The sequence below is a fragment of the Bos grunniens genome, chromosome 21, assembly GCF_055505025.1.
Source record: "Bos grunniens cultivar Pamir isolate PY7600 chromosome 21, Bosgru_T2T1.0, whole genome shotgun sequence".
In the NCBI taxonomy this organism is placed as follows: domain Eukaryota; kingdom Metazoa; phylum Chordata; class Mammalia; order Artiodactyla; family Bovidae; genus Bos; species Bos grunniens.
Genome location: NC_141185.1, coordinates 69,450,388 through 69,478,102, shown reverse-complemented (window position 1 = coordinate 69,478,102; position 27,715 = coordinate 69,450,388). Strand labels below are relative to the sequence as shown.

The following is a 27,715-nucleotide window of genomic DNA, read 5'->3' as shown; positions in this document are numbered from 1 at the left end:
TGAATTGTGCCTAGCAGATTACAAATCCTGCCCAGGGTAGAGACTTTAGCCTGGTAGTGAAGCAAAGGGAACTCTCAGACACCTCCAGTTCTCATCTGTGTGGGTGCTTTCCTGTGGTCAAGTCAGAGCTGTTTAAGGCAGTTTAAGGCACTTGTATATCTCTTAAATCACAGCTACAAAACATCTCTGTCAAATACCAGGTGTTAAATGTAGAGATAAATCCAGGCAGGTATGGGTGATACAAACATGTGCTTATATGGCTCCCCATGGCATTTTAGACTAAGTCCCAGAAGCAGGCTGATATACTTTCCTTGGGCACCAACTTTTCACCACACTGGGCTTTTTAAGAAACCAGGGAACAACCACCCCTACGTGGTATGACTATATACCCAAGTTCCTATAATGTCATGGGTTAATTTAGTTCAGTTTAGTTCAGTCTCTCAGTTGTGTCCGACTCTTTGCGACCCCATGAATCACAGCACGCCAGGCCTCCCTGTCCATCACCAACTCCCGGAGTTCACTGAGACTCACGTCCATCGAGTCAGTGATGCCATCGAGCCATCTCATCCTCTGTCGTCCCCTTCTCCTCCTGCCCCCAATCCCTCCCAGCATCAGAGTCTTTTCCAATGAGTCAACTCTTCACATGAGGTGGCCAAAGTACTGGAGTTTCAGCTTTAGCATCATTCCTTCCAAAGAAATCCCAGGGCTTATCTCCTTCAGAATGGACTGGTTGGATCTTGCAGTCCAAGGGACTCTCAAGAGTGTTCTCCAACACCACAGTTCAAAAGCATCAATTCTTTGGCACTCAGATTTCTTCACAGTCCAACAAAGCACATGGAAATCCTCATAATAAGTGTCTTCTAGTGAAATGAAGCCTTTGCAAGAGACAAGCTCGGGTTTATATATAAGTACAATATAGAGACAGAACAAATAGAACTGAAAGAACTCCAATAACTCAATAAATAACTTTCATGAACTTTAAACAGGATTATTTATAACTAAATAATCAACAAACTGGTTAGAAGAAAGGGTACAGGGATTCAGAAGTCCCAGAACATAGTAGAAAATTAATACATTTTTTGAGTAAATAAAGAGTAAATGAGTTGCTTGGTACTGCACTTTGAGGAAAATCAAGGAGACTAATGTACCATTGTGTGGCATCTAACCCTTATTTTTCAGAAAATTTTGTTCAGTGATTTAAAAGGAATCTTAACAGAACTGACCAAGAAATGGGAGGTAACCCCCAGGTGTAACAGTATGAATCCAGAATGCTGCAGGATTTGAGAAATGTAAGCTAGAACTATTAAGATCAACTTAGTAAGATAACTATTATCATGTTGATTTTACTTATGATAATACTGCAAATAAGAGAGTGTAAGTGAAATTGCTACTGCTGTGATATCACTGAAGAGTGTCAAGACCAGATTCTGGCATAATACTCCTTTACATTTATTGCAAATTTCTGTGTAAATGTACACATGCACGTTACTTCCACTTATAATTTATTTGTATAACCTCATTCCTTCTACTTATTCATTTTTTTCTTATTTTTATACCATTGTTGGGGCTTCTCAGGTGTCACGTGTGGTAAAGATCCCACCTGCCAAAGCAGGAGACATAAGAGATGTGAGTTTGATCCCTGGATCAGAAGATCCTCTGTCGAAGTACATGGCAACCTATTCCAGTATTCTTGCCTGGAGAATCCCATGGAAAGAGAAGTCTGGTGGGCTACAGTCCATAGGGTTGCAGAAAGTAAAACAGCCCTGAAGAGTCCTAACGTGCATTCTTACATACCATTGTTATCAGAGTTTCCCTTCCTATTACCTTGCTACTGCTAAATCCAATGAATACTTTCCCGTCACAATCTAAACCTGTGAGCAGTGCCTAATTCTCCCCCTTCTTGGTTCACTGAACATTGCAGCTTCCTAGTGCCTCTGTCAATAGATTTTATCATTATTTTTCTTATTTGTCTGTGATACCCTTCTTATAAACAGAAGAGTATGACAATACCCTCCATTCTAAACAATATAATGGGAAGGCCTAGAAATCTCTTCTAGAAAATTAGTGATACTAAGAGAACATTTCATGGAAAGATGAGCACAATAAAGGACAGAAATGGTATGGACCTAACAGAAGCTGAAGATATTAAGAAGAGGTGGCAAGAATACACAGAAGAACTATACAAAAAAAATCTTCATGATCCAGATAATCACGATGGTGTGATCACTCACCTAGAGCCAGACTTCCTAGAATGCAAAGTCAAGTGGGCCTAAGGAAACATCACCAAGAAGAAAGCTACAGAAGGTGATAGAATTGCAGTAGAGCTATTTCAAATCCTCAAGGATGAAGCTGCTAAAAAGCTGCCTTCGATATGTTAGCAAATTTGGAAATCTCAGCTGTGGCCACAGGACTTGAAATGGTCAATTTTCATTCCAATCCTAAAGAAAGACAATGCTAAATAATGTTCAAACTACCACACAATTGCACTCATCTCACACACTAGCAAAGTAATGCTCAAAATTCTCCAAGCCAGGCTTCAACAGTATGTGAACCATGAACTTCCAGATGTTCAAGCTGGATTTAGAACAGGCAGAGGAAACAGAGATCAAATTGCCAACATCCTTTGGATAATCAGAAAAGAAAAAGATTTCTAGAAAAACATCTACTTCTGCTTTATTGACTATACCAAAGACTTTGCCTATGAGAATCACAACAAACTGTGGAAAATTTTTAAAGAGATGGGAATACCAGACCACTTTATCTGCCTCCTGAGAAATCTGTATGCAAATCAAGAAGCAACAATTAGAACTGGACATGGAACAAAAGACTGGTTCCAAATTAGGAAAGGAGTGTGTCAAGTCTGTATATTGTCACCCTGCTTATTTTCTCATATGCTGAGTACATCATGGGAAATGCTGGGCTGGATGAAGCACAAGCTGGAGTCAAGACTGCTGGGAGAAATATCAATAACCTCAGATATGCAGATGGCATCACCCTTATGGCAGAAAGGGAAGAACTGAAGAGACACTTTTGATGAAAGTGAAGGAGAAGAGTGAAAATGTTTACTTAAAACTCAACATTCAGAGAACTTAGATCATGGCATCCAGTCCCATCACTTCATGGCAAATAGATGGGGAAACAATGGAAATAGTGACAGACTTTATTTTTTTAGGCTCCAAAATCACTGCAGATGGTGCCTGCAGCCATGAAATTAAAAGATGCTTGCTCCTTGGAAGGAAAGCTATGACAAACTTAGCATATTAAAAAGCAGAGACATTACTTTGGCAACCATGTTCTGGAAAGCTATGGTTTACCAGTAGTCATGTATGGATGTGAGAGTTGGAATATAAAGAAAGCTGAGCACCGAAGAATTGATGCTTTTGAACTGTGGTGTTGGAGAAGACTCTTGAGAGTCCCTTGGACTGCAAGGAGATCCAACCAGTCAATCCTAAAGAAAATCAGTCCTGAATATGCACTGGATGCTTAAGCAGAAACTCCAATACTTTGGCCTCCTGATGCGAAGAACTGACTCATTGAAAAAGACCCTGAAGTTGGGAAAGATTGAAGGCAGGAGGAGAAGGGAAGGACAAAGGATAAGATGGTTAAATGGTATCACTAGATCGATGGACATGACTTTAAGTAAGCCCCGTGAGATGGTGATGGGCAGGGAGGCCTGGCATGCTACAGTCCATGGGGTCACAAAGAGTAAGACACGACTGAGACACTGAACTGAATTGAACTGAACCCTTCTATTACTTGCATATTCCACATCTGCTTTTGGAGCTTCCCATCCCTGGCTCTCAATAGCATTTTGTATAATCAGTCACTATCTCAATTCCATCCAGGGTTTCAATCATTGTCTTTATTCTGACTCACATTTTTTTTTTTTCCCCCACATTCGGAACTAAAATCGCAGTTGAATATATAAACACCTTCTAGATCACTCCAAATGCTTTCCAGAATCAAGCAATAAACCAACAAACAAATAAATGCATCTGCCTTTGTGGCATTATTTTCTAGATACGTGACACAGATATCAGAAACTGAATTCCCATTTCAGTAGCAACCTTTCTGTGTTTCTGTTCTAGAAAGGATACCAGTATGCATCCAGTCACTCAAGCCTGAAAGCTTACATTCATATTTAATTCCATATGTCTCTGAATCTCTCTTTTTTTTTTTTTTTTTTTACATATATCCACTCTTTTTTATTTTTTATTTTTTTAGCTTTTCTCTCTAATTTTATTTTATTTTTAAACTTGATCTCTTGATCTTCAGTGTAAGGTAGTTGGCAAGTGATGGCTGCTCTTAGTCTCCAAATCTACTGGTTCTCTCCATCTCATTGCTGCTATGTAACCTTAGTGAGCTTTTACTCTTTGCTGAGTTATTGAAACAGTTTCCATCTGTCTCTCCTGCTTTCTTAATTATTCCCACTCAATCCATTCTCTTCACCCTAGTAAGAATGAGTTTTCTAACCTTAAAGATCCTCTGTTCCTTTCTACAGTGCATGTCACAAATTTCAGTCTCAGAATAGAAGGACATGGGTGGGAAGGGTGGGTAGCCTTACAATTTTCCAACTGGAAAATTAACAGGTTAATACTTCATACTGTCCAGAAGGGCATAGTGGGTATAATCTAGTACCATGTGATGGCCTCGGAGCAGGATCTGTTCTCCCAATTAGGGACACATGTGGTTTCTCACATTCCTTCTTCAAACCAAATGACTGCTAATTCACAAAGAATGTTCAATCTTTTCTTTCCTTCAGAGTTCTGCCAATACTTTAAGCTGATCTAGAATTTTGAGTCTGTGATAGAAAATTTTGAGTTTTGCTGCACTTTGACACCTCAGTGCTCAGGGCAATGTCTTATGTCCCAGATCTGAAAGGAGGTCTCATGTGAAGAAGCTTCTACCATCTCCTAACTCCTGCTCTCTCCATGTCCCTTGCCATAGTCATCTCCCTTGAAACTCTTCCCCATACAGGCTGTCTACCCTCTCCTCCTCTGCCACTTCCTCTCCTTTTCACATTATGCGATCCTGGCTACCAAGACCATTTTCATGTCACTTCACCTCCATTGCCTCTTAGTCACTTTTTCTTCAACTCAGTTTATACTCAGTCGGTAGTTGGTGGAGAGGAGAATTGTTGTTGTTGTTGTTGTTTTCCCACTGCCTAGTGGCCCTGTAGGGGAAGGAGACCTTATACTCTCATTCCAGGGGTGTTAGAGGAAAGGGTCTCCTTTCTGAGCTATAGCTAGTTTTCTCCATGAGAATCTGAATCGACACAAAGGAAACAAAGCCACCTCAGATGATTGTAATGGTCTCATTATGCAAAGAGTGCCTTCACACCTTCTGAACCCTTGGTTATTTTAAAGCCTCTCTACAATGTTAACAGTGATGCGTGACCTACCCAAATCAAATGCCTTTAAGCCCCAGGATTTTCAGTAAAGTAAAAGGAGCTCTCGGAGAAGGCAATGGCACCCCACTCCAGTACTCTTGCCTGGAAAATCCCATGGATGGAGGAGCCTGGTAGGCTCCAGTCCATGGAGTCACTAAGAGTCGGACACGACTGAGCGACTTCCCTTTCACTTTTCATTTTCATTCACTGGAGAAGGAAATGGCAACCCACTCCAGTGTTCTTGCCTGGAGAATCCCAGGGATGGGGGAGCCTGGTGGGCTTCCATCTCTGGGGTCGCACAGAGTCGGACATGACTGAAGTGACTTAGCAGCAGCAGCAGCAAAAGGAGCTCTAGGAGGTAGGGGACCAGGGAGTATGGGAAGACAGATATCATTTCATCTCTCTCAAAATGTAAATCTGATTACACTGTTCTCCTGATTAAATGCCTTCAGAGGTCTCTTATTATGGTTAAACACCAAACCTACCATTATAATGTACAAGATCTTTCATCGTATTCCTTTTCATTGTGTTTCCGCTTTCAACATTCTCCCTTGCCAACTTCTTCACACATGCACACACACACACACACTTGAAGTTTAAGAAACAATGCTCTGGTCTCAGTTCTTTGAATGCAGAATACTTTCTCATGAATACATCAACTTCTCTCTTTCTCTTTCACTCTCTCAATGCACTGTGATTCCTTTCTCAGGCTTTCATTCATGTTTTTCTTCTGTTTGTAATAGCTGATCCCTGAGTGTTCTACCATTTACTCAGCCTTCAATTTCAGTTTATGTGACACTTCTGCTGACAGCTTTCTTAACCTCCTTAAAGTTGGTAAATCTTCCTGATTTGTGATGCATAATCCACTGTACCTTTACCATTGTTGAACTAAATAGCCCCCTACTAGTCTGGGAGCTCCAAGACATGGTTTGTATCTGTTTTGTTCAAGGTATACCCTGAATTATGCATGCCATAGGTGATCTCTCCACCCATAAACCATCTCCCATCTAATAATTGCTACAATACAAAGAGGTGGTCAGAGCACATAAGTCTAGGCTTTGTCATTTGTTCTCCCAGAACTCAGTTGTGATACACATCTTCAGTTTTTGTTTCCAAGAATCAGTAACCATCTTCAAACCCAGGAATCTCTTCTAGATAATGAAGTTAAGTTTATTGTTAGACGCAGTGGTTCCCATATGGTTAACCTTAAAGATTCCAGGCAGACAACATTCAATACAGCCAATTCTTTTTAAACAAGGTACTAAGAGTTCAAACATGTACCGTAGGCATTTGACTCTGAGCTGCAGTGTATACACTGAGAGAGAACACACAGGCATCATTGCCTAATTCTCATTCAGTTCATCAATGATGGCTATAGGAAAGTTGCTCATTTATTCAGCTCATATTTACTGAAAATTTGCTATATGTCAGGCATTGTGACAAAAGCTGAGAGGCTAATAGTAAGAAAAAGAGACAGTGTTCTGGCCATCGTAGAGCTTACAGCCTAGTAAGGAAGACAAGCAATTATCATAGATTGCCAACAACTATGGGGTATCCTACAGAACAAGGGCCCTTTTCTAAATCAGAGAGTAAATTTTATATGGATCTTTCTGAACTGAGCATGATTGTATGTTTAAGATTTCTTATTGCTCTGCCATTGCGCAGTGCATCCAAACAACCCACCCTCTGTCCTAGAATTACAAGTTTCTAGGTTCTTTGGACACAAAGAGCAAAGTGCCTACAAGCATTATCTCAGACTACATACTCAATGTCTTAAGGACTGACATCTCTCTAGATAGTGTCTCAGGAGACACATGAAATCCCAGCATTGATTTGGGACCTAAGCTGCAAAAGGATCCCTGTTATAAACACAAACTTTCCTTTTTATTGAAGCATCAACCTCATCTTTCTCTTCACTTCTCAAGGTCACATATAACCCATTTATATGTATCTCCTATTCACACACTCTTTCCATACCTTAGTTCCTCTTTGAGCTGAGTTATTAAGAACTGAAAAAAATAGCTCTACAAACACACAACTGCATATGTCTTTTTACTTTCTTTTCAGACTTTGAGTTTTGTTCTTTGAAGACAGAATTTTGGTTTCTCCTTCAGAGAAGTTCCCTCATGCCTGCAAGTGGCCTGACCTTCTAGGTACAAATGTGAGGGTGTGGGATTAAACTTGTGAAGTACTTAGACAAGACTTCAACATAGAATCAAGACATATGTCTTTTCTCTGCTCAGCATTCAAATGTAAAGAAATGTATTACCAGGCCTTCCATCTTTATTCCTTTTACTAACAAAATAGGAATGAGGATTTTATCCCACATCTATGTCCTTCCAGAATATCACTTCTCCCTGCCTCATAGGCATCACTTGTGTCAGTAGATAGGCATCACTTGTGTCAGTAGCACCTATAATTTCTATACACCTCTGGGTCTCATTTGCTTTTCCAAATAAGGATTTTCATTATGGCCAGCCTTTCCCTTTCTCTGGTTGACTATTTGATGTCAAGAGAAAATAACTTATCCAAGCCCTTGACTATGAAAAACCACATCAGGACTTCAGTGTCATTCCGAAATTCCAAATTTTGAACTGTATTTGATACATAGATGAATTTTGGATTGTCTCCCTTTAGGAAAGGAGTTTGCTCAACAACTTAGGAAATAGTGAAGTGAATATTCAATGAACAAAATGACCACCTTGGCATTTTTCATCCAATCCTTCTTTCCCTGGGATGCACAGATGGTCTACATTTACCATCCATAGTCACAGTGAGTTGGTACTACATGGTTGAAATCCAACTGATGGGATTTATGCAGAAATAAAACACTCCAGTCCAGTATCTGGTCTATGAAACCCTCTGACAGAATCCTCCATGCTCTTACTTCTTCTGACAAATGAATTACATAGATTCTAAGAACCAGGTGAAACATATGGTCATTAAGTGAGCAAATGCCCAGTTCCTGAGTAATTACAGGGAACAGAGCTTCTCAATCTCCACTCTCTTTAATCCATACTGACATTTACATTATCAAGAATAATGTAAGACTTCCCTGGCAGTTGGATGGTTAGGACTCCATGCCCCCAGTGAAGCAAGGACAAGTTTCATCCCTGATAGGGGAGCTAAGATCCCAAATAATGCATGGCAAGGCCAAAAAGGACCAAAAAAAAAAAAAGAATAATGTGATATCACATAACATGACAAGGGATGACATCACCTAATATAACACAGTATAATACAACCAAGCCTCTAGATTGAGCCTAGTTATAACTTATCTGAGCAACCCAAAAGGGATACCTGTGAGGACCTGGTATTTGATTCTGAAATCATGCCTGGTTTCAGAGAAATGCAATCCATGTGAATACCTGGGAATCAATCATTCTAGGTAGAGGGGACACCACACAAAAACCGAAGGCAGGGAGCTTATGTTTAAGAAACAGAAACTAATCTCCTTTAGGATGGACTGGCTGGATCTCCTTGCAGTCCAAGGGACTCTCAAGAGTCTTCCCCAACACCACAGTTCAAAAGCATCAATTCTTTGGTGCTCAGCTTTCTTTATAGTCCAACTGTCACATCCATACATGACTACTGAAAAAGCCACAGCTTTGACTAGACAGAACTTTGTTACAAAGTAATGTCTCTGCTTTTTAATCTGCTGTCCTGGTTGGTCATAACTTTTCTTCCAAGGAGCAAGCGTCTTTTAATTTCCTGTCTGCAGTCACCATCTGCAGAGATTTTGAAGCCCAGAAAAATAAAGTTTGCCACTGTTTCCACTGTTTCCCCATCCATTTGACATGAAGTGATGGGACCAGATGCCATGATCTTACTTTTCTGAATGTTGAGCTTTAAGCCAACTTTTTCACTCCCCTCTTTCACTTTCATCAAGAGGCTCTTTAGTTCTTCTTCCCTTTCTACCATAAAGGTGATGTCATCTGCATATCTAAGGTTATTGATATTTCTCCCAGCAATCTTGATTCCAGCTTGTGCTTCATACAGTCTGGCATTTTTCATGATGTACTCTGCATATAAATTAAATAAACAGGGTGACAATATACAGACTTGATGTACTCCTTTTCCTATTTGGAACCAGTCTGTTGTTCCATGTCCAGTTCTAACTGTTGCTTCCTGACCTGCATATAGGTTTCTGAAGAGGCAGGTCAGTTGGTTTGTTATTCCCATCTCTTTCAGAATTTTCCACAGTTTATTATGTTCCACACAGTCAAAGGCTTTGGCATAGTCAATAAAGCAGATTTTTTTTTTTTTTTCCTGGAACTGTCTTGCTTTTTCGATGATCAAGCGGATGTTGGCAGTTTGATCTCTGGTTCCTCTGCCTTTTCAAAGAAAAACCAGCTTGAACATCAGGAAGTTCACAGTTAATGTATTGTTGAAGCCTGCCTTGGAGAATTTTGAGCATTACTTTACTAGCACGTAAGATGATTGCAATTGTGCTCTAGTTTGAGCATTCTTTTGACATTGCTTTTCTTTGATATTTGAATGAAAACTGACCTTTTCCAGTTCTGTAGCCACAGCTGGGTTTTCCAAATTTGCTGCATATTAAGTGCAGCACTTTCACAGCATCATCTTTTAGGATTTAAAATAGCTCAACTGGAATTCTATCACCTCCACTTTCTTTGTTTGTAGTGATGCTTCCTAAGGCCCACTTGACTTCACATTCCAGGATGTCTGGTTCTAAGTGAGTGATCACACCATCGTGATTATCTGGGTCATGAAGATCTTTTATGTATAGTTCTTCTGTATCTTCTTGCCACCTCTTCTTAATATCTTCTGCTTCTGTTAGGTCCATACCATTTCTGTCTTTCTTGAGCCCATCTTTGCATGAAATGTATCCTTGCTATCTCTAATTTTCTTAAAGCAATCTCTAGTCTTTCTCATTCTATTGTTTTCCTCTCTCTTTGCACTAATCACTTAGGAAGGCTTTCTTATCTCTCCTTGCTATTCTTTGGAATTCTGAATTCAAATGGGTATATTTTTCCTTTTCTCTTTTGCTTTTAGCTTCTCTTCTTTTCACATCTACTAGTATGGCTACATTTTTTAAGTGATTATACCAACTGTTTATGAGGATATGAAGTAACTGGATCTCTCATACATGGTTGATGGGAATGTAAAATGTTACAATCATTCTGGAAAGCAGTTTGGTAGCTTCATTTTAAAACTAACTATTCATTTGCCATATTCAATTGCCAACCCAGCAATTATATCCAGACGTTTTTATCTCAGATACATAAATATTTATGTGCATATAAAAGATTGCACAGGAATCTCCATAGCAGATTTATAGGAGATCAAATTTTGAAACAACCAAAATGTCCTTCATAGGTAAATGATTTGGCAGCACTGAAAAGGAATGAACTCCATATTGATACACACAGCAACTTGGATAAATATCAAGGGTATTATAGTTGAGTGGAAAAATGTCACTCAAGGGCATGATTCCATTTATATAGCATTCTCAAACTTAGAAAATTAATGTGATGAAGGACATAGCAGTGATTGTCAGGGTTTAGTGATTGCCAGAGAGAAGGTTTACACATGACTATAATGAGACAGCATGAGAGAAATCTTCGTGGTGGTGAAATAATTCTAGATGTTGATTGAGATGATATTTATAGAGTCCACATTTTTGTGATAAAATTTAATTGAACTTAATATGTACTTAGTACTGCTGTCAGCATCTTTGAAACTATACTATTGATATATGCAATGTAAACATGGAGGTGGGGGGATCAGACGAAGGATGCAGGAGACTGTCCAGTAAAACTTTGCCACTTGCAGCACTATTTACAACAGCCAGGGCATGGAAGTGACCTAGATGTCTATCAGCAGATGAATGAATAAAGAAACTGTGGGACATATATACAATGGAATATCACTTAACTGTAAAAAAAAATTTTTTTTTGAGCCAGTTTTAGTAAGGTGGATGAACCTAGAGCCTATTATAGAGAGTGAAGTAAGTCAAAAAGAGAAAAACATATATGTATGGAATCTAGAAAAACGGTATTGATGAACCTATTTGCAGGGAAGGAACGGAGATGCTGGTGTGGAAAATGGATTTGTGGACATAGTCAGGGAGGGAGAAAGTGGGACAAATGAAGAAAGTAGCATCAACATGTACATACTACTATGTGTAAAATAGATAGCTGGTGAGAACTTGCTGTATAACACAAGGAGCCCAGTCTGGCACTCCGTGATGACCAAGATGGATGAGGGTAGGGAGGATGGAGGAAAGGAAGCTCATGAAAGAGGAGTTAAATGTATCATTATGGCTAATTCCCATTGTTGTGTGGCAGAAACAAACAAAACACTGTAAAAAATTAAATAAAGCAAAAAATGAAAAATCAGCTCAGTTCCGTAACTCACTCATGTCTGACTCTTTGTGACCCCATGGACTGCAGCATGCCAGGCTTCCTTGTCCATTACCAACTCCTGGGGCTTGCTCAAACTCATGTCCATCGAGTCGGTGATGCCATCCAACCATCCCATCCTCTGTTGTCCCCTTCTTCTCCTGCCTTCAGTCTTTCCCAGCATCAAGGTCTTTTCCAGTGAGTCAACTCTTCATATAAGGAGGCCAAAGTATTGAAGTTTTAGTCTCAGCATCAGTCCTTCCAATGAATATTCAGGACTGATTTCCACTAGGATTGGCTGGTTTGATCTCCTTGCAGTCCAAGGAACTCTCAAGAGTCTTTTCCAACACCACAGTTCAAAAGCATCAATTCATCAGTGCTCAGCTTTCTTTATATTCCAGCTCTCACATCCATACATGACTACTGGAAAAGACATAGCCTTGACTAGATAGACCTTTTTTGGCAAAGTAATGTCTCTGCTTTTTAATATGCTGTCTAGGTTGGTCATAACTTTCCTTCCAAGGAATAAGCATCTTTTAATTTTATGGCTACAGTTACCATCTGCAGTGATTTGGGAGCCCCTAAAATTAAAATCTCTCATTTTTTCCACTGTTTCCCTATCTATTTCCCATGAAGTGATGGGACTGGATGCCATGACCTAGTTTACTGATGTTGAGTTTTAAGCCAACTTTTTCATTCTCCTCTTTCACTTTCATCAAGAGACTCTTTAGTTCTGCTTTGTTTTCTGCCATAGGGTGGTATCGTTTGCATATCTGAGGTTATTGATATGTCTCCCTGTAGTCTTGATTCCAGCTTGTGCTTTATCCAGCCCGGCATTTCACATAATGTACTCTGCATAGAAGTTAAATAAGGAGGGTCACAATATACAGCCTTGACGTACTCCTTTCCTGATGTGGAACCAGTCTGTTGTTCCATGTCCAGTTCTAACTGTTGCTACTTGACCTGCATACACATATCTCAGGGGGCAGGTCAGGTGGTCTGGTATTCACATCTCTTGAAGAATTTTCCACAGTTTGTTGTGATCCACACAGTCAAAGGCTTTGGCGTAATCAATAAAGCAGAAGTAGGTGTTTTTCTGGAACTCTCTTGCTTTTTTGATGATCCAATGATATCAGCAAGTGGATCTCTGGTTCCTCTGCCTTTTCTAAATCCAGCTTGAATATCTGGAATTTCACAGTTCACGTACTGTTGAAGCCTTCCTTGGAGAATTTTGAGCATTGCTTTGCTAGTGTGTGAGGTGAGTGAAATTCTGTGGTAGTTTGAACTTTCTTTGGCATTGACTTTATTTTGGATTGGAATGAAAACTGACCTTTCAATTCCTGTGGCCATAGCTGACTTTTCCAAATTTTCTGGCATATTGGGTACAGCACTTTAACACCATCATCTTTGGTTATTGAAATAGCTCAATGGGAATTCCATCACCTCCACTAGATTTGTTGGTAGAGATGCCTCTGAAGGCCCACTCAACTTTACACTCCAGGATATCTGGCTCTAGATGAGTGATCACATCATTGTGGTTACCTGGGTTATTAAGATCTTTTTTTGCATAGTTATTCTGTATATTTTTGCCACTTTTTCTTAATATCTTCAGCTTCTCTTAGGTCCATACCATTTATGTCCTTTATTGTGTGCATCTTTACCTGAAATATTCCCCTTGTATCTCTAATTTAAATTTATTTAAAAATTTTAATAAACAAAAAATTTTTTTTAATTTTTTTTAAATTTTATTTTATTTTTAAACTTTACATAATTGTATTAAGCAAAATGTTTTTAAGCATGCCTTGAAGAAGTCAAGAAAGTCAGAAATCAATTCCCACAGCTTTGTGACCCCAGGTAGCTCTGTTTCAGGGAAGAGTCTGCATCACTAGAGAGCACACTCCAGGAGGACTACAGGTATAGGAAATATTTTTGTGATTATTGCTGGTTGATGGGACAACCTGAATCCCTCTGGTAGCCCTCTAAGACAAACAAGTTGAAGTTACTCTGAAGAAGTGAGGGCAGAGAAAGCCAGTCTAACTGGGAGACTGACAGCTTGCAGAATGAAGTCATTTGCACTGAGAACGTATCTCTCTGAGACCCCAGGAGAATTCCTGCCGTGCCACTGAGCTAAATAGGAGAAAACTGAGAATGAAGGAGTCTCCCCATATAGGCTTTGTCTCTTAAAACAGAAAGGAACCAGTATAGGTTTCAGAATCTAAAAGGATTAGGGGATTGACCCAGTGGGATAGCAGTGTTATAAATCTCTCCTTGGGGTTCACAGCAAGGTTCTTTGAACAATTTAAAAGAAGGACATTGCCCATATGGGGAGACTCCTTCATTATCATTTTTCTCCTATTTAGCTCAGTGGCACTGCAGGAAAGGAAACCTAACAATCTATCTTTATAGTACAAACCACAATGGATTGCTAGGTTTCCTTTCCCAGAGATTCTCTTCAGAGAAGCCAGACCTGCTATCTTGCCCGTCTTTCTTGTGCTCACAGGACTTTTGGGGTTGGAGATAAAAGAAAACAGGGAGTGTGTAATCTAAATGACAGTCCCTCTCTTTTAAAAATTTTATTTTGTATTGCCACCTCATGCTAAGAGTTGACTCATTGGAAAAGACTCTGATGCTGGGAGGGATTGGGGGCAGGAGGAGAAGGGGACAACAGAGGATGAGATGGCTGGATGGCATCACTGACTCGATGGATGTGAGTCTCAGTGAACTCCAGGAGTTGGTGATGGACAGGGAGGCCTGGCGTGCTGCGATTCATGGGGTCGCAAAGAGTCAGACACGACTAAGTGACTGATCTGATCTGATCTGATAGTTGATTAACAATGTTGTGTTAGTTTCAGGTGTATTGTTGTTCAATAGTTGCTACGTCATGTCCCACTCTTGTGGACCCCATGGACCCCAAGGACTCCAGGCTTCCCTGTCCCTCACCATCTCCTGGAGTTTTCTCAAACTCATGTCCATTGAGTTTATTATGCTATCCACCCATCTCATCCTCTGTCACTTCCTTCTCCTGCCCTCAATCTTTCCCAATATCAGGGTCTTTTCCAATGAGTTGGCTCTTTACATCAGGTCACTGTTGCCATTTTTTCCTCATCTATTTGCCATGGGGCCATATGCCATGATCCCAGTTTTTGAGTGTTCAGTTTTAAGCCAGCTTTTTTACTCTCCTCTTTCACCATCATCAAGAGACTCTAGTTCCTCTTTGCTTTCTGCCATTAGGGTGTATAGCAAAATGATTCAGTATATATATATATATATATATATATATATATATATATATATATATACACATATATATATATGTGTATATATATATATATATACACATACATACATGTATCTATCCTTTTTCAAATTATTTTCCACTTTAGGTTGTTAGAGAGTATTGAGCAGAGTTCCTTGTGCTATACAGTAGGAATTCTCTTTAAGACCCATCCTTTTTGTCACTCCTGGGTGTTTCCTATAGAATCCTAGGAGTTCCTCCAACTCTCCAGCAGAGGGACCCCTGGCCTCATTTGTAAATCCAATTTAGGCTACCCAACTCTAACCTGATGCCCCTTGACACTCAGGATGAGGAAAGTGAGCAATGTCTAACTCTAAGATAAACTAAAAGCCATCACAGGCTTTACACAGAGTGAAACATTGTGCTCCATACAGCAAACACAGCAGTTTGTGTGAGATAATATTGAAGGTAGGAGGCAATGTCAAAGGCAACAGTCTAGTGACCAAATGGGGGAGAGCTGCACACATGTTAGGCTCTGGTTAGATACAGACATGTCGGGGCTGAGCCTCTGTCTTTTAGATGAGATGATGCTGCACATTGTGGTTGCTGACAATGTTGCTTTATGTACTGCTTTGACAGGCAATTGATCTTTGCCTCTAAGTCTCTCAAGAAGAATGACTTGCAGTAATAGTACTGTGAATTTCAGATCATTTCTAGGTCAACATCCTAAGATATTACCTTGCTTACAACTTAACATCCTGTACAACAATGCACTTGATTCCATCCCTCTGGGAAACATTTATAATTGTTTGTTTATTATATTTTTGTCTGCACTGGGTCTTTGCTGCTTTGTGTGGGCTTTCTCTAGTTTCAGCAAGAAGAGGGCTACTCTTCGTCATGGTGCACGGGCTTCTTATTGCCGTGGCTTCTCTTGTTGTGGAGTACAGGCTCTAGGCATGGGCTTCAGTAGTTGTGGCATGCAGGCTGGCTCAGAAGTTTCAGCTTGCGTGCTCTAAAGCATAGGCTCAGCAGTTGCAGCACTCAGGCTTAGTTGCTCCACCTCATTTGGGATCTTCCTGGAACAAGGATAAAACCCATGTTCCCTGCTCTGGCAGGCAGATTCCTATCCACTGTGCATGAAGGAAGTCCCACTTTGCAAAAAACTTTAAATTTCTCTTCTCAAGGAGTCTACAGCTTAATCTAAAAGGTTGAGATAATTCCACAGCTTTCATATAAGACTGCTAGCACCCACTTTCAAAATTTTCAGGCAAAGATTGTTATGTCTCTGTTCTGTTGCACATAATTTTGTGCTGTAGCAAATTGCAAGTGGTTTCTAAGGACGCCTTTGGCAGCAGGACCACCTTGCTGCTAGTAGGCTTGTATGAGGTGTGCGTGCATATTATCAGTCTCCTCCACTTCCCTAAGCAGCTCTCTTTGTGGAAAAGCTTTTGCCCCATGCAAGTTATTTCCATTCAATACATTCCCATTTGATGAATTTCTGCTAGTGTTATTTTTAAATCTCTTGGAGATGCAGTTGACTGAATTTATTTCAGGGTAATTTGCAATAATTTATACTTTTATCACCAGTTTATAAGGATACCAGTTTTACAATAACTCTATTTTCACTGGATATTCTATGAGCTTTCATTTTATTCCGTGCCACTTTAATAAATGAAAGGTGGAATGCTGGTCTAATACTTATAATGGGTAACATCCTTAGCTATTAGTGAGGTGAAACATTTTCAACGTCATTTTCCATTTGTGTTTCTTTTTGTGTTTGTCATCTGATAGCTTTTGCCCATTTAGTTTACAGAAGTTTTAGTTTTTCTTCATTTTGTAATAAAAATCTTCATACTAAAAATCTTCCTACTAAATTTATCTACATTTTAGAACTTCGAAATAGCTTTGAATTTTTTCTCATTGCATCCTACCCTGTAGCTTCCCATTTTCCTGGATTCTGTTTTCATCTCTCTGATTTTATAATGTCAACTGTTCTTTCTTAAACATTTCAGTTGAATATTTTGCCAATTTATTTTGAATGCAATTAAAAAACTGTAATGTTATTGACACTTATATCTCATTACATTTTAATTCTGTTCAGGTCTTAAGCCTTTGGCATTGCTTAAATGAGATCATTTGCTTTGCACCAGATGATAGGATAAATGAGATCAAGTTGCTCAAGTCACCCGTGAGTGGATAGTTTGGAGAAAAAAACTATAAAAATAATAAATAAGCTATAAAGAAATTAAAAATCCTAGACCCATGTGCCAATTTTGAGGCTCAAAAAAGCCTCTTTGCGGGACAGTTCTCAGCTGCAACGGTACTATTACGTTCAAAGGGCATTTGCTGTTGTCATCTAAATAAGTGAAGATTGGCAAGGAAGCCCAGTACACTCTGACCTAAGGAGTTTACAAGAAACTCCTTCCGAATCTCTGGAAAACCTAGCCACGTGGATAATGTGCCAAAAATACTCTGTAGCCAGGACAGTCCTGGGGTGGGGGCTGTCATCCCAGAAAATACAGCTCCGTGCTGGGGGCGGGGAATGGATTTATGAGTTCATCTCCTCTTCTAGAATTTCAGCTTCTCCAATGAGACTGAATTGAACCTCGGGAGGAAGTTTCACCTTGCCCTATGACGTAAGAGAAAAGAAAGAGCATTTGAGCCCAAATGCAGGTAAAATTAAGGGCAAGGGTTGTGAAGCAAGTTCCAGTCTAAATCCAAGTATTTGGGGTGTGAGATTCTTGACCGTGGTTGGGGCTGAGCCATTGCAGGAGCGACAGAACCGTAACAGGCCGCTAGGTGGCAGATGAATACCACTTTTGCCGTGTACCCCACTGAGGCGCTTTATCCACTAAGAGAAGGAGGGCGGGATTTGGGGGCCCTGGAACCTTCCAGAACAGTAGAGATGCAACAACGCTGATGGTCCCCATCCCTGAGAAGATAGCGATACCTTCAGGAACGTCCTTTTGCGCACTCCAGCAGGGTCAGGTGCTCATGAATATCTTCTTTCAAAACTCTTTGGTCCCCACCTCCCACACCAGATCCTGCACCCAAGGACTGACTGCCGGTTATTTAGTACATCAGCCAGTTTCCAACTGACTTCCCTTGTATGTTAGACCCCGGTGTTATCCCCCGTCTTCCCCCTGACCCACTGCGACCTGCATGATCTCAGTTCAATGAAGCCTGGTATTTCCTTTTCCCTGTTATATTTTGCAGGGAGCATCTTTCAATGCCCATGTCAATGTGTTGATTAAACTCATGGTTCCCTGAGGTGCTGGACACCCGCCACCCACCAGAACTGGCCAAGACCCCTTTGTTCTCCCCATGGCTAACAAACCTGGTACTTTGATCTACAGGCAGATAGATGGTCGTGGCTTTCCACATAACCTTAAGAAAATTTTCTGCTTCAAATTACAACCTTGTCTTGGTACTGACATGTCCCACTTAATTGATCTACTTTAGCCTTAGACACTCACCTACAAAATGGGAATAATGCCTACTTTAAAAGACTATTGTGATGAATCAGAAGGATTAAAAACCTCCTCTTGATTCACCTTTATTGATGTGTGAAGCTTTACTCTTGCTTTCATCTTACATTCCAACTCCCACTGCAATTACTGCATAATTACAACATATGTAGCACTGTTTTGAAAAAACAGTTCTGTCACCGTGGTATCTACTATTACTGGAAATTGTCTTGATGTTCAGCTGTATTTAGAGAGGATGGTAAAACTTGGCTCCCAGTACCTAGAATAAAAATTAGAATAAAGACAAACACTTCCATATTATGCTGAAATTATATTTATATATAGATATAGATATTTCTTTTTCTGCAGACAGCTTTTACTGATGAGTCATTTTAACATTCAAAGAATAGCCTATTTTGATGCTACATAATCTGTACCAGAATGAGATGGATAGCTTCTCAATTCATTTCACAAAACCAGCACAACTCTGATACCAAAACATAACAATTATAACACAAAACAGAGAATCACAGATCTCAGTTAAAAATACAGATGCCAAAATACCAAATAGAACAATAGCCAGTTGAAATCAACACCACATGAAAATGTACAAAGCTTTGGCAGATACAAAAGCAAATTGAAATCCAAACTTACACACACAGAACTTGAACAGAAACACCAGAAACAAAACGTCCCCCCCACCCCACCCTGTCAGTGGCCTTAGGCCGGGGACCCAAAGGAACCATGAGATATCTGCTAAACAACATTAATGGGGAGGGGGGCTGCTGGTGGGGTCGTCGGTTTTATCATCGGGGCCAGACTCATCCTCATCCAGATCTTCAGACTCACACTCTGCCAGTGCTTCATAGTACTGGTATGGCCAGCACCGTGGATCTTTCTTATACAGCCTGGCCAAAAACTTCAGGACAATCATCTTGCTGGTTTCAAGGAACGCTCGGGGGCCCCAGAGGAACTCATGCTCTTCTGGCTCAGTAAAGGGGATTCGCCTGTACTCCAGGTACTTCTCCCTTACAAACACTTCGGTGATGAGCTTCTTTGTATTTCCGAAGAGACCATGTGTCTCCCGGATATTCAGCCCTAATTTACACAGAAAAGTAAAGATCAGGTCCTCCCTGACACAATTGCCTTTCATAAAGATGAGGCTCAGAACCACCATCAGGAGGCCTAACTTGGGCCTGTCCAAATAGGACACACCTGTGTCACCCTTTCTACCCTTGTTGATGAGAATATAAGAGTGGTTTTGGGGATCAATTTCCTTCAACTGGTAACCAAAAACACACTCCAGCTTGTGGCTAGCACGGCTGATGATTTCTAAGCACTCATCTTTATATTCACGGATGATGAATTTCACCATCTCCGAGCGCTTAATGGGCACCTTGGCTTGGTCCTTAACCAAGAGGAACTGCACCAGTGCATTTGCTCGCTCATCCAAGGGAGACAGTGGTTGAGTCTCCAGCTTGGGATCATATTGGGTGGCACCACATCCCTGAGCAAGAGTAGGGAGCTCAGAGATGATCAAGGACGGAGGGCTAACTGGGCTTTCCCAGAGACCCAGGGCCCTTGAGGTGCTCGGGCCCTCCCAGGCACTCAGGGCCCAAGAAGTGCTGGGCCCTTCCCAGCCACTCAGGATCTGGGAGGTACTCAGGCCCTCCCAGCCACTCAGGATTCGGGAGGTGCTTGGGCCCTCCCAGTCACACAGGAATTGGATGGGGGTTTGCACCTCCCAGTCGTTCAAGTCTAGACTTTCCCAATGCCTGGGGGCCTGCCAGTGACACATGTTCAGCATCTTGCCACTACTATCCTCCTCTTCTGTATTCAGATGCTTCTTCTTCCGGGTGGCCTTGCCTGAGCGACGTGGTGGCTCAGCCGAGGTCTTTGAGGCCTCTTGAGTGATGGCCATCACTTGTGGGGCAGCTGCAGTCGCCATCAGGATACTGGGTCCTGCCTTGGATGCCTTTGAGGAATTCACATTGGGCTGTGGAACCCATGGGATTGCAGGCAGGGCCTCAATGCAGGCAAACGGATCCTGCAGAGTAAATGGCAGTGACTTTGGGGCCTCTGAGGTGGCAGATGGGCCCTTGAAGGCATTAGAAGAGGCAGGCTGGAACTGGGAGGTAGATGGAAAGACCCTTGGGGTGGCATTAAAGGTCTCAGATGTGGTAGGCAAGTTTTTCCAGGGAGTCGGCAGGTGTGCTCCAGCAGTTGGCATTGCCCTGGGAGCACAGAAAGTGCCACCGAAGATCATCCGGTCCTTAAGAGGAGCCTTGCGTTCCTTTGAAGAGGTCCTACGATCTTTTGAAGAGGTCCTTCGGTCCATAGAAGAAGCCCTAGATTCTCCTGATGAAGTCATCAATGATTTAGCAGAGCCCATGGGAAAATTTGCCCCTGCTAAGGGGGCTCCAGGCTGGCCCTGCAGGGCTGCAGAGGGGCCCTGCCAGGAGGGCTGGAGTTGCATGGATGGCAGCTCTGCCTGCGAGCCCGAGAGCTGGGCCTGCTGGGTGGGTAGTTGGATTTGCAGGGCCTTTTGGGAGGCGGGGGCCCCCTGAAAGGGCTGCTCCAGCTGAACCAGTGGTGGGCCCTGCCTCTGGGCCTCCTGTGTGGGCAGGGACTGCCAGAATTGCCCCTGGGCCTTTGGAGCCTGCCAGGCCAGGCTGGCCTGGGCTTGCTGTACTTCCTGGAACTCCATGGACGTTGGCATCTCCTGCGGCACTGGAGGTTGGCCTTTTGGTGCCTGCCAGATGATGGGTGGGCAGTGCACAGCCTGAGGGGCCGACAGTGGGACCGGTAGAGGGGCCGGCATCACCGTTGGGGGCGCCTGCGGGACAGCAGGAGGTGCGGTCGGCATCTGCGGTGCTGGAGGGGCTGTTGGCACCTGCGGGGCCGCCCGAATTGGCGGGGCCGCCCTCAACTGCGGGGTAGGCAGTCGAGTTTGCGGGGCCTGCCGCAGCGGTGGCGGGGGCGGCAGGGACTGCCAGAGAGGCGGTGGGGTGGCCAGGACCTGCGGGGCAGGGCGGATGGGTGGCGGTGCCTGGCGGATCAGTGGCGGTGCCTGGCGTATTGGGGGTGGGGCCTGGCGAATGGGCGGTGGGCCTGGGCGGATGGGCGGTGGGCCAGGGCGGATGGGTGGTGGCCCAGGGCGCACTGATAGAGGTGCCTGCCAAGCGATCGTCGGACCAGGCCAGGTGACCTGTGTGGTCGACCAGCCCAGGGGTGTGGCTGGCCAGCCTTGTGGTGGGGCCTGCCATCCTGGCGAGGTGGCCTGCCAGCCCGGGGGAGTGGCCAGCGGTGCCGGTGGGGCCTGTGGGCCCTGGGGAACCGGCGGAGGAGCCCTTATAACCTGTGACTGGATCTGCAGGATCAGAGGCTGAGCCTGTGGAGCCCAGGAAGCCATAGGCTGCGCAGGTGGGGCCGGCGCCGGTGGCTGAACTATCGGGGCTCCTGTCGCTGGAGGCTGGGTGATCGGAGGTCTTGAGCCTGCAGGATGGATCATCAGGACTCCAGGACCTGGAGGCTTGGCCATTGGGGCTCCTAGAGGAGGAGGCTGGGCCATCAGGGGTGCCGGAGGCGGAGGCTGGGCTATTGGAGCTCCCGGAGCAGGAGGCTGAACCATCAGGACTCCCGGAGTCAGAGGCTGGGGAATCAGGACTCCCGGAGCTGGAGGCTGCGCCATCGGGGTCCCCGGAGGGGGAGGATGGGCCATTGGGGTCGCCGGCGGAGGAGGAGGATGCGCCATCGGGGTCCCGGGAGGAGGAGGGTGCGTCATTGGAGTCCCCGGAGGAGGAGGGTGCACCATCGGGGTCCCAGGAGGAGGAGGATGGGCCATCGGGGTCCCAGGAGGAGGAGGATGTGCCATTGGTGTCCCCGGAGGAGGAGGATGTGCCATGGGGGCTCCGGGAGCCGAAGGATGCATCATCAGGACCCCCGGAGTCGGAGGCTGGGCCAGCGGGGCTCCCGGAGGTGGAGGATGGATCATCAAGACTCCGGGAGTCGGAGGCTTGCCCATCGGGCCCCCCAGAGGGGGAGCCTGGACCATCGGGCCCCCTAGGGACGGAGGCTGGGACATGGGTGCTATGGGGGCAGGCGGCTGGCCCTGCGGAGCCTCCCAAGCAGGCTGCGGTGCCTGCCAAGCGGCCAGTGAAGCCTGCAAATCAATCGGAGGTGGGTCCCAAGGGACTGGAGGGGCCCGCGAGGAGGCGGGCGGGGCCCGCATCAGAACCGTAGGGCGGCTATAAACCGCGGGCTTAGGGGCCTCCTCCGGGGGACTCGGATCTCCCAGATTCTTACTTAGCTGCGACATGTCCTTTTGCTCTGACAGCTGGTGAGCCTTTTCCTCCGACAGCTGCTGGGCCTTTTCCTCCAGAGAGAAGAGAATGCCTACGTGGCTGCTGAGAGGAGTCCTCCCTGCTGACTGGTGAATAGGAAGTGAGTGCCCTTAGCTCTGCAGCTTTCCGCAGTAAGGAGGAGGGGGGAAGGGGGCTCAATCCCGCCCCTTCCCCGCCCCCGACCACCACAAGTGGATAGTGCAGAGGGGCGTCTACCAGAAATCCTAGCCGACACAAGATCCCTCCTCACTCTGACCAGTCCCCAAATGCAGCCTGGTCAGATTCCCCATGGGTGAGTTTTCACAGGGGAGTGACAGGGACAGATTTATGTTTTAGAAATCCCTGTACTGCAGTATAGAGTTGGGAACAGACCACTGGGAACATGGAAGGTATCCAAGAGGGGGAAGATGGTGTGGTCTGAGCTCAGATACAGCAAAACGGGAGCCAGAGGGAAGAAAAGAAAATACCCACACACACATACACACTAGCATATATATATATATAAAGACTCACAGTAGACACCTATTATATTTTAATGTAAATGTGAAAGAGGAGGAGAAGTCCCGGGAAAGTGGATAAATTGCTAGGGTGGGTGATTCTTACAGGGACACACTGGAGGCTCCTAAGGAAGAGAAATTGATGATTATTGGGTGGGACATAGGCATTTACAGTCCTGTAGACCTGCCAAAGAGGATAGCCTGCAGACATTTTTGTATAAAAGCTTGGGATTCAGAAGAAAACTGAATTGGGATCCAGATACTCTTCATGGAAATAGAGCTGCTGCAGGGATCGTGGTGCAGAAGAGTGAGATTTAGAGTGAAATTACTGAGGTATATCTTAGAGCTTGCAGGCATTTTCAGACACAGGCAGAAAAAGGACATCGAAGAATAGAGAGATAAGGAAAGAGACACTGGAAGTTGAGATGTTCCAGACATCTATGAGAGATAGCATTTTTAGTATGGAGGGGGGTTGGAATTCCTGTGGAGTAACTGGAATGAAACAGCAAGGTAGGTTTCCTGCTGCTTATTTTTTAGTTGCAGAGCAAGAAAGAAATTATAACAATGACAACAAAAAAAAATCACTAGAGAATAATAAAATAGGGGAATGAATAGACCCACAGTTCATATATAGGGAAAACAGATAAACAGCATCACACAGAATTGGGTGTGTGTGTGTGGAAATTTAGCTTAAAAATTAAGCAATGTATTAACATATAAAGTAGAAGGTATCAAATGTATTGAGTAACAGTATACTATTTCATGCAGAAAGGAAATGACAGCTCCTTTAGTATAGTTTCCTGGAAATATACAAAATATTAAATATCAAGGATGTTTAGTTTAGCATAGGCTGTTTACAGCCTAGGGCAGGAGTCTGGAGTGACCAAAAAAAAAAAAAAAAAAGTGTGAAAGATACCACAAGGGGGCAGATGAGAATGATGAAGGCTAAACCCCACTCCGCCTGCAGTACTGTTAGCTACTGCTGCTGCTGCTGCTAAGTCACTTCAGTCGTGGCCGACTCTGAACGACCCCATAGAAGGCAGCCCACCAAGCTCCTCCGTCCCTGGGATTCTCCAGGCAAGAATATTGTTAGCTAGTAGTCCTCAAATGTAGTAATTTATGAATCCCAATGAAAGCAGAAACACATGCCCAAATTTATTATTGCCTTAAATAATGAAATGATAACTTGAGAGTGAGGTTTCAGTAGTTTCTCTGGCAGTTGAAGGGATGAGAAATCAGAATTTTTATCCCCTAGGAGCATCTTCTTTTCATAAGCAGTAGTCCTTCCCTGGTGCCTGATGATGTGTCATGCTGCCATACTCACAGAAAGATGCTTCTGAAGAATGGACACACCATATCTCATGGTTTTGGGTCCCTCTCATGGGTTGATAATAGTACATAAAAGAGTTATCAGTTTTATGAGGTTAAGAAGTGCCTACTTCACTGGGGCCATCTGTCAACCTTCACCCTCATGTTTCCCTATTATCAACCCTGTCACATATCAGTTGGTGGCTGTGGATGGCTTTAGGATAATCAGTTTATTTTTCAGCCAGTTACATTTCTACCCTCACTAAAGCACACTTCTTCTTCCTCTAATTCTGATATATAAATTCATCAGAGATTAAGCTCTCCCACTAACCATTTGTTTTTCAGGATTATGGTGGATTTAACCTTTGGTCCATCATGCTGTGGGTCATCCCACAGAGTAAATGATTGCCAGCAGAGCCCAATTGTTCTCACAGAGGCCAGGGCTTAATGAATAGCACTGCCACACAATGTCAACTCCTACCAAATGCTTTATGTCAAAATCCTTTACCCCTACTTTATACTTGGGACTGATATGGAAGCCTAAAAAATGATCAGGAATTATGTGGGGGGTGTAGCTGCCATTATAAATGGAAAGTAGTTAAAGTAGCACCTTTGCAACTCTCTGGTAATGTTACTGAACTGAGAAAAATTAAGGTGTAAGTACCCAGTGATTCTGGTGGGTCAAGTAATGATGAGTGCATTGGATTTTTCTTCCCTGGAAAATAATATGCCTATTTTAGACAGTCACAGATCTCGGACCCAGGCCTGTTGACAACCTAGCTACCCAAAAATTTCCTACTTCCAGTATCAGTCACACCTGAAGAATTAAGTGAAATATTGACCCTTTTGAGGGCTGACTGTTTTCATATAAGCATTCCCAATAATGTCCTCAGTCTAATGGATGTGAACTACAAGCCTTAAATAGGTCTTCAAAACCCCCCTCTTCTCCTTGTGTAATCTTCTAGCTTCCCGAAGTTCCCACCACCCTTTTGTGTATATGCTGTCCCATCTCCATACCTCTGACCCAAGTGTTGTTACATTCCCGTCCTTTCTTCTCATGAAACAGCTTAAAAATTGAAGGTACATCAGAAAGAAAAGACATATACACAAAACATTCATGGAATGTAGGTGTCTGTCTGCTTCCTAATCAGAAAGAACTTTCAGTATTTCCTAAGTATAAAACAGAAAGGTAACAAAATTAATGGAAAAGATTGGGGTAGGAGAAATGAGGAGACACAAATAGGAGTGGGAAATTACTGGCTAGACGAATGAAGTTTCTGTACATTTCTTTATTGCCTGGATCACAGCAAGCATAGTATCTCCTTGCATACTCGAGTCTTTTTTGTTCACTCTTGTATTCCCATCCCATTCTGAGTATTCAATAAGGAGCTAGTGGATGAAAGTGTAAGATTAGTACTAGAAGTGCCCATTGATACCTTTAGACTTGGTGTAAATATGGATGTCAGTAAAATAATGTTATGATTTTCATAGTCTAAAATTATTTATTAATGAAATGTCTTTTATTAAGGATTTAGTATGTACTTGACATGGTGCTGCGTTTAGAGAAAAATCTGACATCAGATCTTACAGATACAGAGGGATATGAATATGCTATTTTTAGTGTAATAAATTAGTTTGCACTGTTTAAAACTCATATTGATTATAGTCGATGCAAATAACAGTACTCACTTCTGCTTGGAGTGTGGGGGTGGGGTTGTGATTCTGGCAGGAGCAATGAAAAGAAGAAAAAGAAAAAGAAAAAAAATCCAAAGCTGTAGGAAATTCATACATGTTCTCCAGATAGATGGAGCACTAAAAGAAAAAAAGAACAGAGTATGTCAGAAGTACAGGCATTTGAAAGAAGAATGGCAAGAGGTTCATAAAAATAGTGTAACTGCTGTTTATTGAATTGCTATTATTTGACCAAATACCATCCTACAAGCTTTCTACACATTGCATATTTCTCACAAAATCCACAAGTGTTTGGCCCCATTTTACACATCAAGAAATTGAGGCTTCAGATGATAATTAACTTGTGGAAGATCCAGCAATCTACAGCAAAATCTGGAACTGAAACTTGATCTCTTTTTTGCCAAAAGGGAGCATTTTTGGCCATTACACTAGCGCTGCCAAAACTTTTTTTTTTTTTTTTAATTTGAAATATAATTAACATACCATCTTGTTGTTGTTTATTTGCTAAGTTGTGTCAAACTCTTTTGTGACCCCATGGACTGTCACCCATCAAGCTCCTCTGTTCGTGAGATTCCCCATACAAGAATACTGGAGTGGGTTTCCATTTGCTTCTCCAGGTGATCTTCCTGACCCAAAGGTCAAACCAATTTCTTCCGCATTAGCAAGTAGATTCTTTACCACTGAACCACCTGGGAAGCCCCAGCAAACAGATACATAGATACACAGCATTCTGTTAAATGAACTTTGTTACCAAATAGCCATCTGCCAAAACAAGATGAAGTTCTTATCAAATAAAGCCCCCATCAATTCCTTCTCCTCCAAAGGCAACCACTATTTTTTCCAAATCATTTCCCATTATGGGTTATAAGATATTAAATGTATTTCCCTGAAATAAATAGTAAATTCTTCCTGCTCACTCATTTTATACAGAGTATTCTGTATCTGTTAACCCTGTACTCCTGATTATCCCCTCCCAATGACTCCTTCCCTTTTGGTAGCCAGAAGGTTGCTTTTTATATCTGTGAGTTTGTTTCTGTTTTGTATATAAAATCATTTGTATTATATTTTGAGATTTCACATAAAAGTTATATCATATCTTTCTTTGTCTGACTTACTTTACTTCACTTTAATTTACTTGGTATAATAATCTCTAAGCCATCCATGTTGCTGCAAATTTGGTTCATTTTTATGGTGGAGTAATATTCCACTGTGTTCAACACCTTCTTTATTTATCTGTTGATGAACACATGGTTTGTTTCTATGTCCTAGCTATTGTATATAGTGCTGCTATAAAGATTGGGGTTGGGCTTCCCTAGTGGTTCCATTACAAAGAATCCACCTGCCAAGCAGGAGATGAAGTTCATTCTCTGAGTCAGGAATATCCCCTGGAGAAGGAAATGACAACCTAATCCAGTATTC

The 27,715-nt window shown here is 42.7% G+C and overlaps 1 protein-coding gene across 1 annotated transcript; it reads right to left on the bottom strand.

The window, feature by feature from the left end:
- Nucleotides 1-18,774: 18,774 nt before the first annotated feature.
- MAGEL2 (MAGE family member L2) lies at nt 18,775-26,658 on the bottom strand. Its single transcript, XM_086365416.1, has one exon. The coding sequence runs from the start codon at nt 22,772-22,774 to the stop codon at nt 19,223-19,225; it is 3,552 nt and encodes a 1,183-aa protein (XP_086221542.1). The 5' UTR covers nt 22,775-26,658; the 3' UTR covers nt 18,775-19,222.
- Nucleotides 26,659-27,715: the final 1,057 nt, after the last annotated feature.

Excerpts from the sequence above, each read along its gene's own strand:
- MAGEL2 (XM_086365416.1), bottom strand. The coding sequence starts at position 22,774 with ATGTCGCAGCTAAGTAAGAATCTGGGAGATCCGAGTCCCCCGGAGGAG.